At 38.1% G+C, this 15,916-nt stretch overlaps 1 protein-coding gene across 1 annotated transcript in view; it reads right to left on the bottom strand.

Annotated features, from left to right (window-relative positions):
* Positions 1–1,477: 1,477 nt before the first annotated feature.
* Positions 1,478–15,916, bottom strand: part of frem1b (Fras1 related extracellular matrix 1b) — a 177,876-nt gene continuing 163,437 nt past the window's right edge. The window contains exons 29-34 of the mRNA XM_059983517.1: positions 13,522–13,671; positions 9,743–10,038; positions 8,964–9,116; positions 4,947–5,062; positions 3,514–3,599; positions 1,478–2,151 (exon numbers count right to left, since the gene is read on the bottom strand). Coding sequence (XP_059839500.1) covers positions 1,943–2,151; positions 3,514–3,599; positions 4,947–5,062; positions 8,964–9,116; positions 9,743–10,038; positions 13,522–13,671 — 1,010 coding nt within the window. The 3' untranslated portion in view covers positions 1,478–1,942. The remainder of the gene's footprint in view (positions 2,152–3,513; positions 3,600–4,946; positions 5,063–8,963; positions 9,117–9,742; positions 10,039–13,521; positions 13,672–15,916) is intronic.

Genomic DNA, 15,916 nt, shown 5'->3' with positions numbered 1-15,916 from the left:
ATGAGTGTCCAAAAACCCATACTGTGTAGTTTGGCATTAGTTCTGCAAAATCATATCAAGGGATTTGGTCAAGTTTTTGTACAAATTTGAGAATTGACTTGCCGTGAATGATAAATTATTTCATTCCAATGACCCAAGGAACAAGATGGCGAGCCACCCAACATAAAGAACCAGTGCAGGAACGAAATGCAGAGGATTTAATATGGTTGGATGTATAAGTTTATTTTCATTCAAAAAATCTGAACTTGATTTTCTGCAAGAACTTATTATCTTTGCAAAGACTTTGGTAAGTTACTGAATGAGATTTACTTTGTTTAAAAGTTGTGATGTTGGAGAACTGTTGTGAAAGATGTATATACTTTTTGAATTTTAATTTAAATTTGTAGATATATTGCCTGGAACTGAAACTGAAGTTAACTATAATACTTGAGAAAAGAAATTATACTTGGTTTTCTAACTAACTAGGGATAAGTAAAAAGGTAAGTTTAGTTGGAAAACTTATAAATAGGGGATAATACTAGATCTAATTAGTTAGAAAAATTGGAGTAACAAAGGTTATTCTAATGAATCTCAGTGATGCTAACTAAACAGGAATTTGGAACCTAAACAGAATGTTGGGATTTTGAATTGTTCTTACTCATGTAAATATTTTGTACATATTGTTTTTTTCCTATAAAAAATACCTTATTTCCAGAAGTCTGTGGTTTCTATTCACTGCCTCCCAATACCAGAATCTTCTGATGGCTTACCAGCACCTAGTGTAGTACTATGTAATTTGAATTCTCAGAGTGTGGCAACCAGTCACACATGATAAGACTGGTGATACACAGACATTACATTTGTGTCAGCCCTGGAAATTGAACAGACACATCAGGGTGTATCTTGAGGCCTGATGTGATTTTTGCACCAGGAGAGGGCAGAGTGAAAACATTATCTGTATAATGCTTTTCCTGAAACAGTGCAGGATTATCTCTGGGACTGTGTGGCCTAGGAATGTTTATCACTGATTTCCTCAGGACTATCCAGTTTTCCCAGCATAGGAGTGGCAAGTCACCTACATACCTATTATTCTTAAGTAATCGCCTTCATTTCCCTCCACCTCCAATCACTTTCATCCATCAGCCATCTATCACTGTGCCAGTGTCCCGTCAAGAGGCAGCCGACACCCTCCCTGCTATTCATTATTGAAGTGTTTACATTATTCCTTATTTAGTCATTCACAAATAGCTCATTACATTACAGATCTAAAAATAAAAATATGGTTAGCTCTACCCAGTTAAAGTTTGCATCTGGGGCAATGTCTGAATCTGGCATATTCCCATCAGGGTGCAGTATATTATTCTTAAAGAATACTTTTGATTCACTAGAAACACCAAGTATCAAATGCAGTCCTGGACAAACTGACAAAATTTCTTTAATTATGATAAGGTCATTCTTACTTTAAAAGGAATTGTAGTTATTAACTAGGGTGGGATAGGGAACACCACAGTTGAAAGAACATTAGATAAGATACTGAGCACCAGACACAGTTGAAAGAACATTAGATAAGATACTGAGCATGCCACAAATTAATCATTCCACCTGTTCTCAAAAGTTAAAATTTTAATCTCATTTTAAAATGCTTTAGGGGTATTCTATTATGAGGCACTTCTGTTCACTTCTGCATCTAGTTCCTGGTTTTACAATTGGCAAGGAAAGCAAAACAAAGGCATCCAAATGCGATTTTAATTGATCAGAGACATAAACTGATCAGAGATAGAAGTAATGGAGTCTGGTGTTTTTGACAACTTTGGCAGTAGCACAGTACCTTGAGATGATTTTTTTAAAAAAGGAACATATGTATAGTCTTCTAATATAACTAATTAGATACAAAACTACTGACACTGCATATTGCATTTGATAAGATGTTCACAAAAACATAACCTATTTTGTGAATGATAATTTAAACTCTTGAAAGAGAAAGGGAGCATATATATCCCTCCCGTTTCTCATTGCACTTCCTGCTCACCCATTTGCCCTTGCCCCGGACCAGAGCACAGTTAGACTGCATATTTCCAGCTAGCAAAAATTTTCTTTTCATCCAGTTTGTAAAAGTTACTGGCCTTCCATTTGTCCACGTCCATTTTCCAGAACCAGTTTCATCTATTAAACCTGCAAACAGGTATTTTGGGAAAAACATCAATGTAATCTATCTTAGTCACATAATTTTCTAAACTTAACACTTAAAAACACTACCTTAACATATTACTCATTAGTGTGAATAAACTAAATACAGACATGCTTATAGTTCTGGTTATATTACATCTATTAGCATTCCAATGTACAGAGTTATGCTCCTTAATTAAATTACTCACCCATCTGCTTTATTCTATAGATAATAAAACATAGGACACTACATGTCCTTCCACTCTCAATGTTGTGTCAAACTATATAAATGTACTGCACAACCAATCTCACCCTTCCCTTCTACGCTGCCCATTTTCCTTGCATTCACATACTGTAGCTATCTAAGGACTTTACAGTGACCCTACTGTATCAACCTCTACTAGCAGTGTATTTCAGGCACCCAGCTCTCTACAGATTAATAAAAATCCTACCTCCAAAAACTCCCATACACTTTCCCTCACTCTCTTTCAATTGATATCCTCTGGTATTAGCCATTGCCACACCAAGAAAGAGATGCTGGCTGTCCACTCTATCGAGGCCACTCACACTCTCATATCAAGTTGCCTCTCATCCGCCACGGGTCCAAAGAGAACAGTCCTACCTCACTCAACCTCTGCTCATAAGATTTCCTCTGACCCAGTCAGGATCGTGGTAAATCTCCTCTGCACCCTCAGAGTTTCCACATCCTATAATGCAGCAACCAGAACTGAACACAATACTCTAGATGTGGTCTAACCAGTGTTTTATAGAGCTGCCTCATGGCTCTTGTGCTCGATGCTTGCATTTATGCTCAGTTAAAGTGGTAATCCACCTGAAATGCTGGAGGAACTCAGCAGGCCAGGGAGCATCTATGGAAAAGAATACAGTCAATGTTTCAGGCCAAAACCATTCAGGTCCTGCTGAAAGGTTTCAGCCTGAAACATCGACTGTACTCTTTTCCATAGATTCTGCATGGCGTTCTGAGTTCCTCCAGCATTTTGTGTATGTTGCTCGGATTTCCAGCATCTGCAGATTTTCTCTTGTTAGTTATCCACCTGCTTTATTTTGTACAATATAATGAAGTCCAGCCATCTTAATCTTAGGGACTGATACTTAGCCATGGGCTTAATGCTTACAAAGATAAAAATCCACTGTGTTTATTAAGCATATAATTAATATTCATTTAGTGATTTTGACTGGAGGTATCTCATATTTTGATAGACTAACATTATCTTAAGTCAAGGTACACTTACAATTTTCAGATGCTGTTCAAGTTTCAGAATATTTTCTATATGTTGCCATTATACTTAAACAAAAGCTTTGTTAGCTGTCAGATCACTACGTCTGAAATTCTCCATGTATACATACCAATCCAGAATGGCCGCTTTTTGGCAAAGTTCCAAAGCCATTTAAATTCCTTCTTTGAATGTACACTGACTAAGTTGGCATGAAACCTGAATATTAGAGGAAAATATTTATAAGTATAACCTTCAATGAAAAATATCAGTTGAATAAAAGCAAAATAGCTAAACTATGATATGAAAAAAATTCTGTTTGAATGATGTTATTGGAGTTAAAAAATAATTGTAGGTATTGAAGGGAGAACACTCCTGCTGTTCTTCAAAGATTATGATGCATCTAATGAAAAACACAGGACCTTGGCACTTACAACAGTAGAACATCTTGCCAGTTTACTTTTCATGGTCCAGTCACTTGAAATGGTGACCTATTTTTAACTGAAAGGGAGAAAGTGCTACTACTGAGCATTAGCTTCCATGTATCAGAGCAGCCAGTGAAAAATAAGCTCAATTTCATTAATATTGATCCTTGATTTGTTGCATACTATTTTCAGCTATCTTTTTGCTCCATTCAGCAAACATCCACTTAAATTATTTTATCAAAATAATTGTCGCAACTTTCTTTTATCTTGGTGCGGAAACCAATCACACCATCTCTTACATAATTCAATCCCCTTTGGTATTCGGAGTCGTATCTCCTACATTTTTGTTCATAGGTTTTACACTATTACCTTTAAAAATCCAAATCTGGCTTTACTTAGTGAGTGCTTTTGAAAAAAAAATCTCTTTTTACAGTGTGGTTCAAATAATGTTGGTATCTAAGGTTGTGGAGGATTTTATCACATAACCTACAATCCAATATACAGAACAATTGCAATATAGGATAATTGGTTATGCATTTATGAGATTTAACAAATCCAGTGACAAATTAAAGGTCATTTCATTAAAATTAATTGAAAAAGTCACAAAGTTTTAAAGACATATTAGACCTAGACTTTTATTTTTTTTAACCTTTGGAAGAGTTTGCAGCTTTTAAATAATATACATTGCTGGAAATTACCTGTAGCTATGTTAATTTTGGAAATTTCATTCCTGTAAAGAGTCACAAATGTATCTTTATTATTCCATGGCACCCTTTGAAACTGTTGCTGCCTACCATTTTTAATGTGTTTTATAAGAAAATTATATTTATTTTGAATGAAAAGAGGCCAGAAAACTACAGTACCGAAATATTATTGGAAGCCTGTAATAAAAATAATAAGCACATGCACATGTTATCAACTAAAACCACTTTGTATAACAACAGGAACGTGCTTGCGATCTGACCCACTTCCCTATGAAGGTGGAATACCTATAGTGAAACATTTGCCGTTTGAACTATGTTAGAATACAATGTCCATTGTTCTCAATAGAGAAGTTTTTGGTTTCCTATGGCTTAGTGTCCAGTGGATTTCTGTTTGACATGATGGGAAGTTTATTTCAGAATTGAGGAAAGTTGCTCACATTTGCCTACAGGCCATTTCAGCTCCTTCCCAGGTTTTGTTTCTCTCAGGATTCAGCAGGTAACAATGTTTCTTGTGAACAGTCCAACCAGAAGGACATTCCATTTGTTGATTACCCTGTAAATGCATAAAATTATTATGCTCCATAAGATTTCATTTGTTTCAAATAAGTCATAGTTCAACAATTCTAATTACAAAATACCTCTTCTGGATTTAGATTTAGGCCATTACAAAAGAAAACTGTCGGGTGCCTCAGAATATAGCTCAGGAAACGAAAAAAAATGAAGCCAGGATTCAAACCTGCTTTCTGTTCTGAGTTAGTGTGTTTCAACTGAGGCACAAGAAGGAAGCATAGCAATTATTCACAGGACCCTGAAGCTAAGGAAGAAAAGCAATTAGTCAAATTGCTATCCTGATCATGAACCAGTGTGACTGCTTGGATATCAGATGTAAATAGAAGCATGGAAAACCTAGAGCACAATACAGGTCCTTACCTTAGAAATTACCTAGGGTTATCCACAGCCCTCTATTTTTCTACACTTCACGTATCTGTCCAGGAGTTAAAAGAACCTATCGTATCTGCCTCCACCAGCATCGTCGGCAGCCTATTCCATGCACTCACCACTCTCTGCGTAAAAAAACTTACCGCTGACATCTCCTCTGTACCTACTTCCAAGCAGCTTAAAACTAGACCCTCTTGTGCGAGCCATTTCAGCCCTGGGAAAAAAGCCTCTGACTATACACGTGATCAATGCCTTTCATCATCTTATACATCTCTATCAGTTCACCTCTCATCCTCTGTCACTAAAAGGAGAAAAGGCCAAGTTCATTCATCCTATTCTCATAAGGCATGCTCCCCAATCCAGGCAACATCCTTTGCACCCTTCCTGTTGGTTCCACATTGTTCCTGTAGTGAGGCTATCAGAACTGAGCACAGTACTCCAAGTGGGGTCTGATCAGGATCCGATAGAGCTGCAATATTACCTCTCGGCTCTTAAATTCAATTCCACGATTATGAAGGCCAATACACCGTATGCCTTCTTACCACAGAGACAACCTGCACAGCAGCTTTGAGTGTCCTATGGAGTCAGACCCCAAGATCCCTGTGATCATCCGCACTGCCAAGAGTCTTACCATTAATACTATATTCTGCCATCATGTATGACCTACGAAAATAAACCATCTCACACTTATCTGGTTGAACTCCATCTGCCACTTCTCAGCCCAGTTTTGTATCTTAGTGATGTCCTGCTTTAACTTTTGACAGCCCTCCACACTATCCACAACACCCCCAACATTTGCGTCATCAACAAATTTACGAACCCATCCCTCCACTTCCTCATCCAGGTTATTTACAAAAACATGAAGAGAAGAAGTTCCAGAACAAATCCCTGAGACACACCAAGTTTTGTGCACTTTATGCAGTCCTGTGTAGGGCTGAAGTCTAGAGTAGTTTTTTTTTGTCTGTGTTGTTTTTACGTAGTTCAGTGTAGCTTTTGTATTGTTTCATGTAGCATCATGGTCCTGAAAAACGTTGTCTTGTTTTTACTGTGTACTGACCAGCAGTTATGGTCGAAATAACAATAAAAAATAACTTGACTTCACTTGACCACTGGTTACCAACCTCCATGCAGAATATGACCCGTCTACAACCACTCTTTGCCTTCTGTGGGCAAGCCAGTTCTGGATCCACAAAGCAATGTCCCCTTGGATCCCATGCCACCTTACTTTCTCAATAAGCCTTGCATGGGGTATCTGAAATATAAGGTACTTATTTTGCTGAAATCAAAATAATTGCTGAAATTATTCAGCCTTGCTGAAATCCATATACACCACATCTACTGCTCTACCTTCATCAATGTGTTTAGTCACATCCTCAAAAAATTCAATCAGGCTCATAAGGTACGACCTGCTTTTGACAAAGCCATGCTGACTATTCCTAATCACATTATGCCTTGCCAAATGTTCATAAATCCTGCTTCTCAGGATCTTCTCCATCAACTTACCAACCAGTGAAGTAAAACTCACTGGTCTATAATTTCCTGGGCTATCTCTACTCCCTTTCTTGAATAATGGAACAACATCTGTGCCTTCCAATCTTCCAGAACCTCTCCCATCCCCATTTATGATGCAAAGATCATTGCCAGAGGCTCAGCAATCTTCTCCCTTGCCTCCCACAGTAGCCTGGGGTACATCTCCTTCGACCCCGATAACTTATCCAATTTGATGTTTTCCAAAAGCTCCAGCATATCCTCTTAATATTTACATACTCAAGCTTTTCAGTCCACTGTAAGTCATCCCTACAATTGCCTACAATATAATTAGATCCAGTTGTCAAATACACCATGGTTACATGGTGAACCAACTTCGAATCTCTAAGTAAACACATGAAAAAGCCTTATTAATAAGAGGACAAATATTAGCAAATATTTAAACTTTGCAATTTTGATTAAATAAAGCAGAAGTATTACATAACAGCACACTTCCAGTCCATATTGCAAGTTGTTTTGCTTTTTCATTAGCATAACCATAGCTGTTATTTTATTCAACTAAACTGCTGCTTCCCTCTTGCACTTCCATCCAAGATCAGCTAACAATGTACATCTTTATAATAAAGTTATATACTGATGCTGGCTTTTCTAACTAATTCTTGCAAGGAAAGAGTTAAATGTGATCCCTCCTTGGTATATGCTAAAATAAAATGCAAGTCTATAAGACAAAATGGTGTTATCCTGGAATGGGATTGTTTTGAGAAAGTACAAGAGCACCAGTCCACAACAATGTTGTTAGGAAATGAAGCAAGTACAATTCTACTGCCACTTGAGTGAAAAGAGGTGAAAACATGTTTGTCTGGTCTGAAGGCTATAAGAGATAAGGGCGGGGGGGGGGGGCGGGTATGCAGCTGGTACTACCAAGGGATGGAAAAGTACTGGAGTGATAAATATATAAAGCTTTGAAGGAATCTTAATGGGTGTAAAAATGGGTACTTTCTTTGTGCAAGTGGGAGAATTTTGTCTTATGCTAGATCATGGCTGATGCTAGTGCAAAGGAGATAGAGGCAAGTACATCAAATCAGAGGTAGGGAGAGACAGAAAATGGGCAATGTGCAAGATTGCCAGATCTGTAACTCACCTCTGCCATTGCAGAGATTGGCTTTTTAAGTGAATGATAAGTACTATTTTTATTTCTGTACTGCTACTACTGTAGACTTTTGTTTTCCTTTCCATATCGCACGTGATAGTTCTAACAAAGTGTCTTCTTGTAGCCTTGAATACACGTGTAGTGTTTCCTTCATTTGGTAATGCATATGTGAGTATTCTGATGTGAATGAGAAAATAACACATAATGGATTTTAAAATATTTTTGTTACAAAATTGGTGTAGTCAGCAGGATTCTGCCTAACAGGTGCTATGATGTGCAAGCTACAGGGATGAGACTGAGATTAAGGTACCTATGGTTTTGTGGCAATGGCCAACATATTGTCCGCGAGTTGCCCTTCCACCTATTGGAAGGTGCTGGTGGACCTGGGTTTCCTGGATGAGGATGATGAGTTTGAGGGGTTGGACAGGTTTAGGTAAGGATGAGGAGATATTGAATCAGGGGGAATAGAAACAGGATTAAAAATGCAAAAACGAGAGTTAGAAGTCTGAAGTCAAAGGAGGAAATGGGAGACATTAGAAGTGTTCTGCAAGTTCAAGGAGTGTCCTGTGGAAGGCTGGGCACAGGTGTCACACATTTGATTATAAGCAGGAATCCTGACTACTATATTGATTACATCATGCAGTTCATTTCACTTTCCTTCCCTAGTCCCAGCAACTATACCATTTTAAATTAGGACACAAAGTGCAAGTTCTAGTTTGAGGACTTATTGTACATGAGAGTGCCCCAGTAGAATCAAAACCCCTGGTAAATGCCTTAACTCCTCTATTGAAAGTCAAAACATTGACCAAGAATAATTCTAGAAATTTACAGTGGTATAGCTTCAAAATCAGCAGTTGTACAAAAAGAAAACACCTACCTGATCCAGGTTGCCAGATGACTGTGTATTTTTAGCTACAAATGGAAAGTCTTTTTGAAGCAGGTCATGCCTTTGAGTTGGGACCAAGTGCCATCCATTGATTTGTGATGGCATAGAGAAATCATAGGTACTTCTTGGCACCATCTCATGGTACTGTAAAATAGCAGAAAGTGCTGATTATTTTCTTCAGTCCAAGTGGCTTATATTCAAACTCTTTCTCTCATAAAGGTTCCCTCACTGAGGTAATTTTTGTAATGTTGATTAAAAAAACATTAATTGAACAATGAAAAAAACTAACTAAAAAATACGAAGAACAGAAAATGCTGGGGATACTTAATGGATCAGGCAGCAACTGTGGAGAAATAAAGTTAACACATTAGGGAGATGACCTTTCATTAGACCTTCTAATAGAAGGCTACTGAAAAGTTAACTCTATTTCTCTCCACAGATGCCAGTTGATCAACTAACTATCCCCACCATTTTCTGGTTTTATCAAGAAAAAAATTGTAAAGAATGAATGTTAAGAAAAATCTTAACTGTCAATACAATCTCTCAGTTCTCTTTTTGGAATTTTGATGGTGGTCTGAAAATAATGTGTTAATTAGTTTCAAACCACATTCAGCAAATGACATAAAAATAAAATTCTGAGATAAAAAATGTCCTATTGATTTCCTATTTTTAAGGTAGTTCAGAGATTTCTGCATTTTCATTTTACATCAAAAGTAACAATGTATAATAACTCTTATTGTCATAATAGGGTATCTTTGGTATTAACATACCACTCTGCTGCTTGCCTGAAGTTGTGCACTGGGAACAGCCTGAGCAATATCATCTGAGATGAAAGTTCCACGATGGTCCAAAAAGTGGTTGGACTGAGGGACATCACCTCTAGGAGGAGCAGTATTGTGATCCCAGTATGGATTAGGCTGAGTGAATGATCTTTCTTCCAGATGGGATATTATTTTTTCACTAGTAATTGGCTTGGAAGATGTATTTGGCATATCACTTACAATGCTGTCAATTTCACTGTCAAAGGTATTTTCACCACTTCTCAGATCAGTGGGATTACACTTCCCTGCAGCAAGACAATTTGAAATATTTACTCAATAAAAAATTAAGAGCCATTCTATTCCATGCAAAATTCCTCAGGAAGTGAAGTGCATGCAGCAAAACCAAGGCATGAACTGTTCAGTGACAAGTAATATTTGGCACAATCCTGCAGACATGTACTATAAGGAGAGGGTAGACAAGTTTGTTTTTTCTCTCTCTGGAATGACGGAGGCTGAGGGGAGATCTGATAGAGATTTAAGATTATGGGAGGCATTTTTCTTTTTCCGAGGATTGTCTAATACCACAGAGCATGCATTTGAGGTGAGGGAGCTAAGTTTAAAAGTGATGTTGGGCAAGTATTTTTTTTAGATAAAGAGTGGTGGGTGCCTGGTATGCACTGCATGGGATAGTGCTGGAGGCTAATCTGTAAGGGGCATTCAGGAGGCTCACAGATAGGTGGGAGATGAATGTTCTGATAGTGGAGACTGTGTAGGCAGAAGGGATAAGTTTAGTTGCGTAGTTGATTACTAATTTAATTAATTTGGCATAGCATTGTGGGCCATAGAGTCTGCTCCTGTGCTGTACTGTTCTATGTTCTAAAACTCCAATGAATTATTACCTCCATTAAGAATCACCTACACTTGGCAATCATTGGGACATCACCAAGTTCCTCCACTATTAACACTTTGTGGAAACGGATGTGGGCTTAACTGAAGCTTAGCAGAAGTTTAACTGAATTAGCTATTAAAAACTTTCGATACAAGATCAGTTGAGAGTCAGGGCATGCTGCACAGAGTAGCCTACCTCCTGACTCTTTTTAGGCTGAGGCTTCATAAGGCATAGGTTAGACCACACTTGGAGTATCGTGAGCAGTTCTGGGCCCCTTATCTAAGAAAGGATGTGTTGGCATTGGAGAAGTCCAGAGGAGTTTCACACAAAATGATCCTGGGAATGAAAGGGTTAACATCCCAGCATTTCATGGCTCTGGGCCTGTACTAACTGAAGGTTAGGTGAATGACAGATGATCTCATTGAAACTAATCAAATTTTGAAAGGCCAAGATAGAGTGGACATGGAGAAGATGTTTCCTGTATTGAGGTAGTCTAGAAATAAAGGGCACATCTCAGAATACAAGGGTGTCCCTTAAGAACAAAGATGAGGAGGAATTTCTTTAGCAAGAGGGTGGAGAATCTATAGAATTAATTGTCACGGATGACTGTGGAGGCCAAATCATTCGGTATATTATGGATTCCGGTTAATCAGGGCAGCCACTTATTTGGGATAATTCTTAAAGAACTAAAATGAATTGAGAAAATAGCTGTTGCCCTGCAGTTTCTAACTAATGCCTGTGCTGGCACTTGTGTTGCCGTTAGACACTACACTGTGCTTAGAGTAAACAGTATTTAAATAGTGTAATTGTATGTATTTATGTTCAAAAAACAGTGATTTTTGTCACTAATAGTTGGCAAGAAATAAGCAGTAAGAGAGTTCAGAACTGTTTTGCTCACTGTGGTTTCAAGCAGTCAGGCCTGGAGATGCCGGAAGTGGCTGGGAGGGAAAATGAAATGAGTTAGGGTCAAGTGAGGGACTACAAAGAATTTGATGGCATCATCAATCATCTTGAATGTTGTAATGAAATTGAAGATTTGGAGTATGCAGTTATCAAAAGCATTGTATGAAGGCCATCCATTTTCTGCACTAGATGTCTGTGTTGATATTGTTCATTTACTGCGAATTGAAAGAACACAGCAATGTATGCAGGATGAACTCCTCTGTCGATGACTATTAGGAACTAATATGCAGTTTTATAGTACTGTTGTAATGTTTTAATTGGTTCTGTATTTCATTTAAATACATACTTTGTTACTTAGTTAAATAGTATTTTATCTTTCTTATACATTTTCAACTATTTCCATGAAATTTTGCAATTTGGGTCATTCACTTAATTGGGCCAAAGATATTGGTCCTGATTTAGCCCAATTAACAAGAATCCACTGTATTTAAAGCAGAGGTTGATAGGTGCTTGATTAGAAAGGGTGTCTGAGGTTATGGGGAGTAGGCAGAAGAATGGGGTTGGGAGGGATAATAAATCAGCCATGATGGAATGATGGAACAGACTCAATGAGCCAAATGGCTTAATAGGTCTCCTATGTCTATGTCTATGTCTATGATCTTTATGTATAAGGTGTATGGAGGGAGTGTACTGGAATACTCCCTATTTGATTCCAACAATGTTCAAGAAATGACACCATTTCGGTCAAAGCAGCCCACTTGGCTGACACCCTACCAAGTTATCATTGGTTTCCTTCACTAGTAGTTGTAATGCTACTAATTACACAGTAGTTGTAATGTTTGCCATTTATGAAATATACTGCATTTGGCTGTTACAACAGGATTTCCAAAACCAAGAAGGACAAGTCAGTAGGAACATGGGAACAACACCATCTATGTGTTATCCACTATCTTGAAGCACTCTGCCTATGTATTGTGTCTTCACTAGAGGAGTACAGTAGTTGAAGAAGGTGCTCACCAGCTGTTGTAATTAGGAATGGGTACTTTTGCTTACCTCGCCAGAAACAATTCCATCCTGGAAAATGGAAAGAAACTCCCATAAAAGAACAATGAGTACAAAGAATTAGCAATATTTCCTTTGGGATATAAATTTGTAGGCACTTAATTTTGAAATATCAAGAACAAAATAAATTAAAATAGTATGTTTCAAGTCAAGTAGGTAAACATGATCTTACTTTGCTACTTAGTAATATGTGACTGTATGCAGTTAGCATGCAACATCAGTCAGTAATCCTAAATAATGTTTCTATTCCAGATCACTTAATGTTGGAACCATTCTATCTGAAGTCCTTTTGAATTAGGTTGTGATTGCACAAGAAAGAGTGCAGAGATTCCCTGGATGTTGTCTTGATTTGAGCACTTCAGTCACTGGGAAGGATTGGATAGGTTAGACTTATTTTCCTTCAAGTCAAAGAGGAGAAGGAGTAATATGAGAGAAGTACATAAAATTATAAGAAAGCATAGATAAGGTAGATAGTTCAAAGGTTCAAAAATTCATTTTTTATCGAAGTATACAACTCTGAAATTCTTCTTCTCCAGGTAGCCATGAAGCCAAGAAAGATAAGAAAGGCAGCACACCAAAATCCCCCCTCCTTGCACAAAAAAGCCAAACTCTCTTTCCTATATACTGTATATATAAACTAGAGGTTTAAGGTGAGAAGAAGGAATTGTAAAGGGGGAGAGGGGCTGTTAGGAAGAACTTTTTAATTACACAGTGGCTCTTATCTGTTAGGCACTCTCACAGGAAGTGGTGGAATCGGTTACAAATAATATATTTAAAAGACACTTAGACACAAATTGGCAAAGCATAGAATGATATGGTTCTAATGCTTGAAAATGGAACTGATGCAAGTGGGCAAAATGATTGCATGGATCTGGTAGGCCAAAAAGCCCATTACAATGCTGTATAACCCTGTGATTCTATTTATAATTCATACCTTCACGTGTATCTATAATTTCCACTAAGGAGGTATGTTTCTGTCCAATGATGGCATTCACTGGTTTCATTAGCATCACTTGCAGTTTTTCATGGTTTTCTTCAAGTCCATCATCTTTAATAAAAATATTCCACATCTTCATAGAAATACCTGTATCCAGAGATAAAATATTAATCATACAGAAATTTACATACTAATTTCACACCTCAAAAGTGTAGAAACCTGAATTAAGTAAAGGGAATTAGCTAGGTAAGTGGGCCAATGAAGTGGCAAATGATGTTCAATTCAGATAAAAGCTGAGAGTTGTTGCTTTTTCATAAATAATACAAGAATAGGACTTTCATATTAAGTGTACTGGGAGTGTTGTAGAATAAAGGGAACCAGGAGTGCAAAGTACATGGTTCCCTGAGAGAGGCATCACAGGTAGGCACTGTGGTGAAGAACTCATTTGGCAAGCTAACTTCCATCAGTCAGAGCACTGAGTATAGGTATTGGAATGTTGTATTGCAGTTACTGTATACAAGATGGTGGTGAGGCTGCACCTAAACTGTTCTCTACAGTTTTGGCTATCCTTTGAAAGGAATTAAGTCATTGGATTGGAAAGAGTTTAAAGAAGATTAACAATAATGTCACCAGAATTTAAGGAGCTGATTTATTGGGAGAGGGAGGTCAGTCCAGAACTGTATTCCCTAGGCTCATTGAGACTGAGAAATGTCATAATAGAGGTGTATAAAATCATGAGGGGTATAGATAGGCTGAATGCACACAGTTCTTTTCCCAGGGAAAAACAATCTAAAACAGAGGGCATAAGATATATGGGGAGAGGGGAAAGATTTAAAAGGGACCTGAAGGGCAACTAGAAGATGAAAAATTGCAAGTCATAATTGTGGCAACTATTTTTGTTAATAAATGGATGGTTGCAGTTCCAGAATGGCCTGTTTTATGTGTGCTCCTGCTCCTCTCCAGGACAGTGCTATGCATGAGTTTGATCGGGTCCCATGCAGCCCATGCATCTGAGATGATCCCAGTCTTGTTTCATATGAGGGCATTTTTTATATTGGGTCATGCCAGATCATGTGCTGTGCATGTTGTAGTCAGGTTTCTTAAGCCCAAAGCAACAAAATTGACTTGTAGTGACTAGGTTCCAGCTGGATGTCATGTTGCATCCAGTCTATTTGGGATGAGCCACATGGAATGGGAGACATTTCATGACTGTTATTTCCCTAGGCCTGTATATTCCTTTTTAATGATGAAGTTATAAGAGGACGCAAATGGACATCATGGTCAAAATGCACAGAAGTAGGACTTTTAACACACCCATCCATGCAAAATCACTTCTAAAAATCTATTTTTCCTTTTGCCTTTGAGCCTATCTATTCATTTATACTGATCTCAGCACTTGATTTGTAGCTATTGTACCGTGGCAATTCAAGAACTTGTCAAAAATCTTTGCCCTCCACCACCATCTGCAGTGCATTCCAAATTCCAGTCGCCTAGGTCCCCTCAAACCTTCCATTCCTTACGTTAAACCTACTCTGTCTGGTTACAGGCCTGTTTGTTATGCCAGTGGGGTGGGGGTGCTGGAAAAATCTGCGACACTCTTTCCTAATAACTTTGTACACCTCTTTTGTGTCACCCCAAAGCCTTCTCCTCTATTCCAGGCAACAGTAGAGTTATACAAATTGTAGGATTGTTCTCTGGTTATAAAATTTCCTTGAGATTTTCATATCTGTAAGCCTTTGAATAGGTTGGGTGGGGTCGGCATTGCTGCCTTTTGTCTCTTGGTGCCTGTATTTACCTGGGCCTAACAAGAGCCTATTTTGCTAGGCCTCCATCTCAGGCAACATCCAGGTGAGTCTCCACTCCAGTGCAACTATAAGACCATAAGATATAGGAGAAGAATTAGACCATTCTTCCCATCAAGCCTGTTCCACTATTTCATCATGGATAATCCATTTCCCTCTCAAACCCACTCTCCTGCCTTCTCCCCATAACCTTTCACACTCTGACAAATCAAGAATCTATCAACTTCCACCTTAAATATGCCCAATGACGACCCCACTAGCTGCTTTTGGCAATGAATTCCACAGATTTACCTAACTTTGGCTAAAAAATTCCTCCTCATCTTGATTCTAAATGGATATCCCTCCATTCTGAGGTTGTGCCCTCTGTTCTTAGACTACCCACTATAGGAACCATTCTCATGTCAACACTATCTAGATCTTTCAACATTTGATGGGCTTAAATAAGATCTCCCTTCATTCTTCTCAATTAGTATAGGCCCAGAACCACCAAACACTCTCTTTGGGACTTCCTCTTCCTACCCCTATGTCATTGGTGCCAATATGTACCCAAACTTCTGGCTGCTCACCCTTCCCCTTTAGAGTGTTGTGGA

Source organism: Hypanus sabinus, chromosome 11 (assembly GCF_030144855.1).
Source record: "Hypanus sabinus isolate sHypSab1 chromosome 11, sHypSab1.hap1, whole genome shotgun sequence".
Classification (NCBI taxonomy): domain Eukaryota; kingdom Metazoa; phylum Chordata; class Chondrichthyes; order Myliobatiformes; family Dasyatidae; genus Hypanus; species Hypanus sabinus.
Note: the sequence above shows the minus strand (reverse complement) of the source record. Positions and strands in the feature narration are given on the sequence as shown.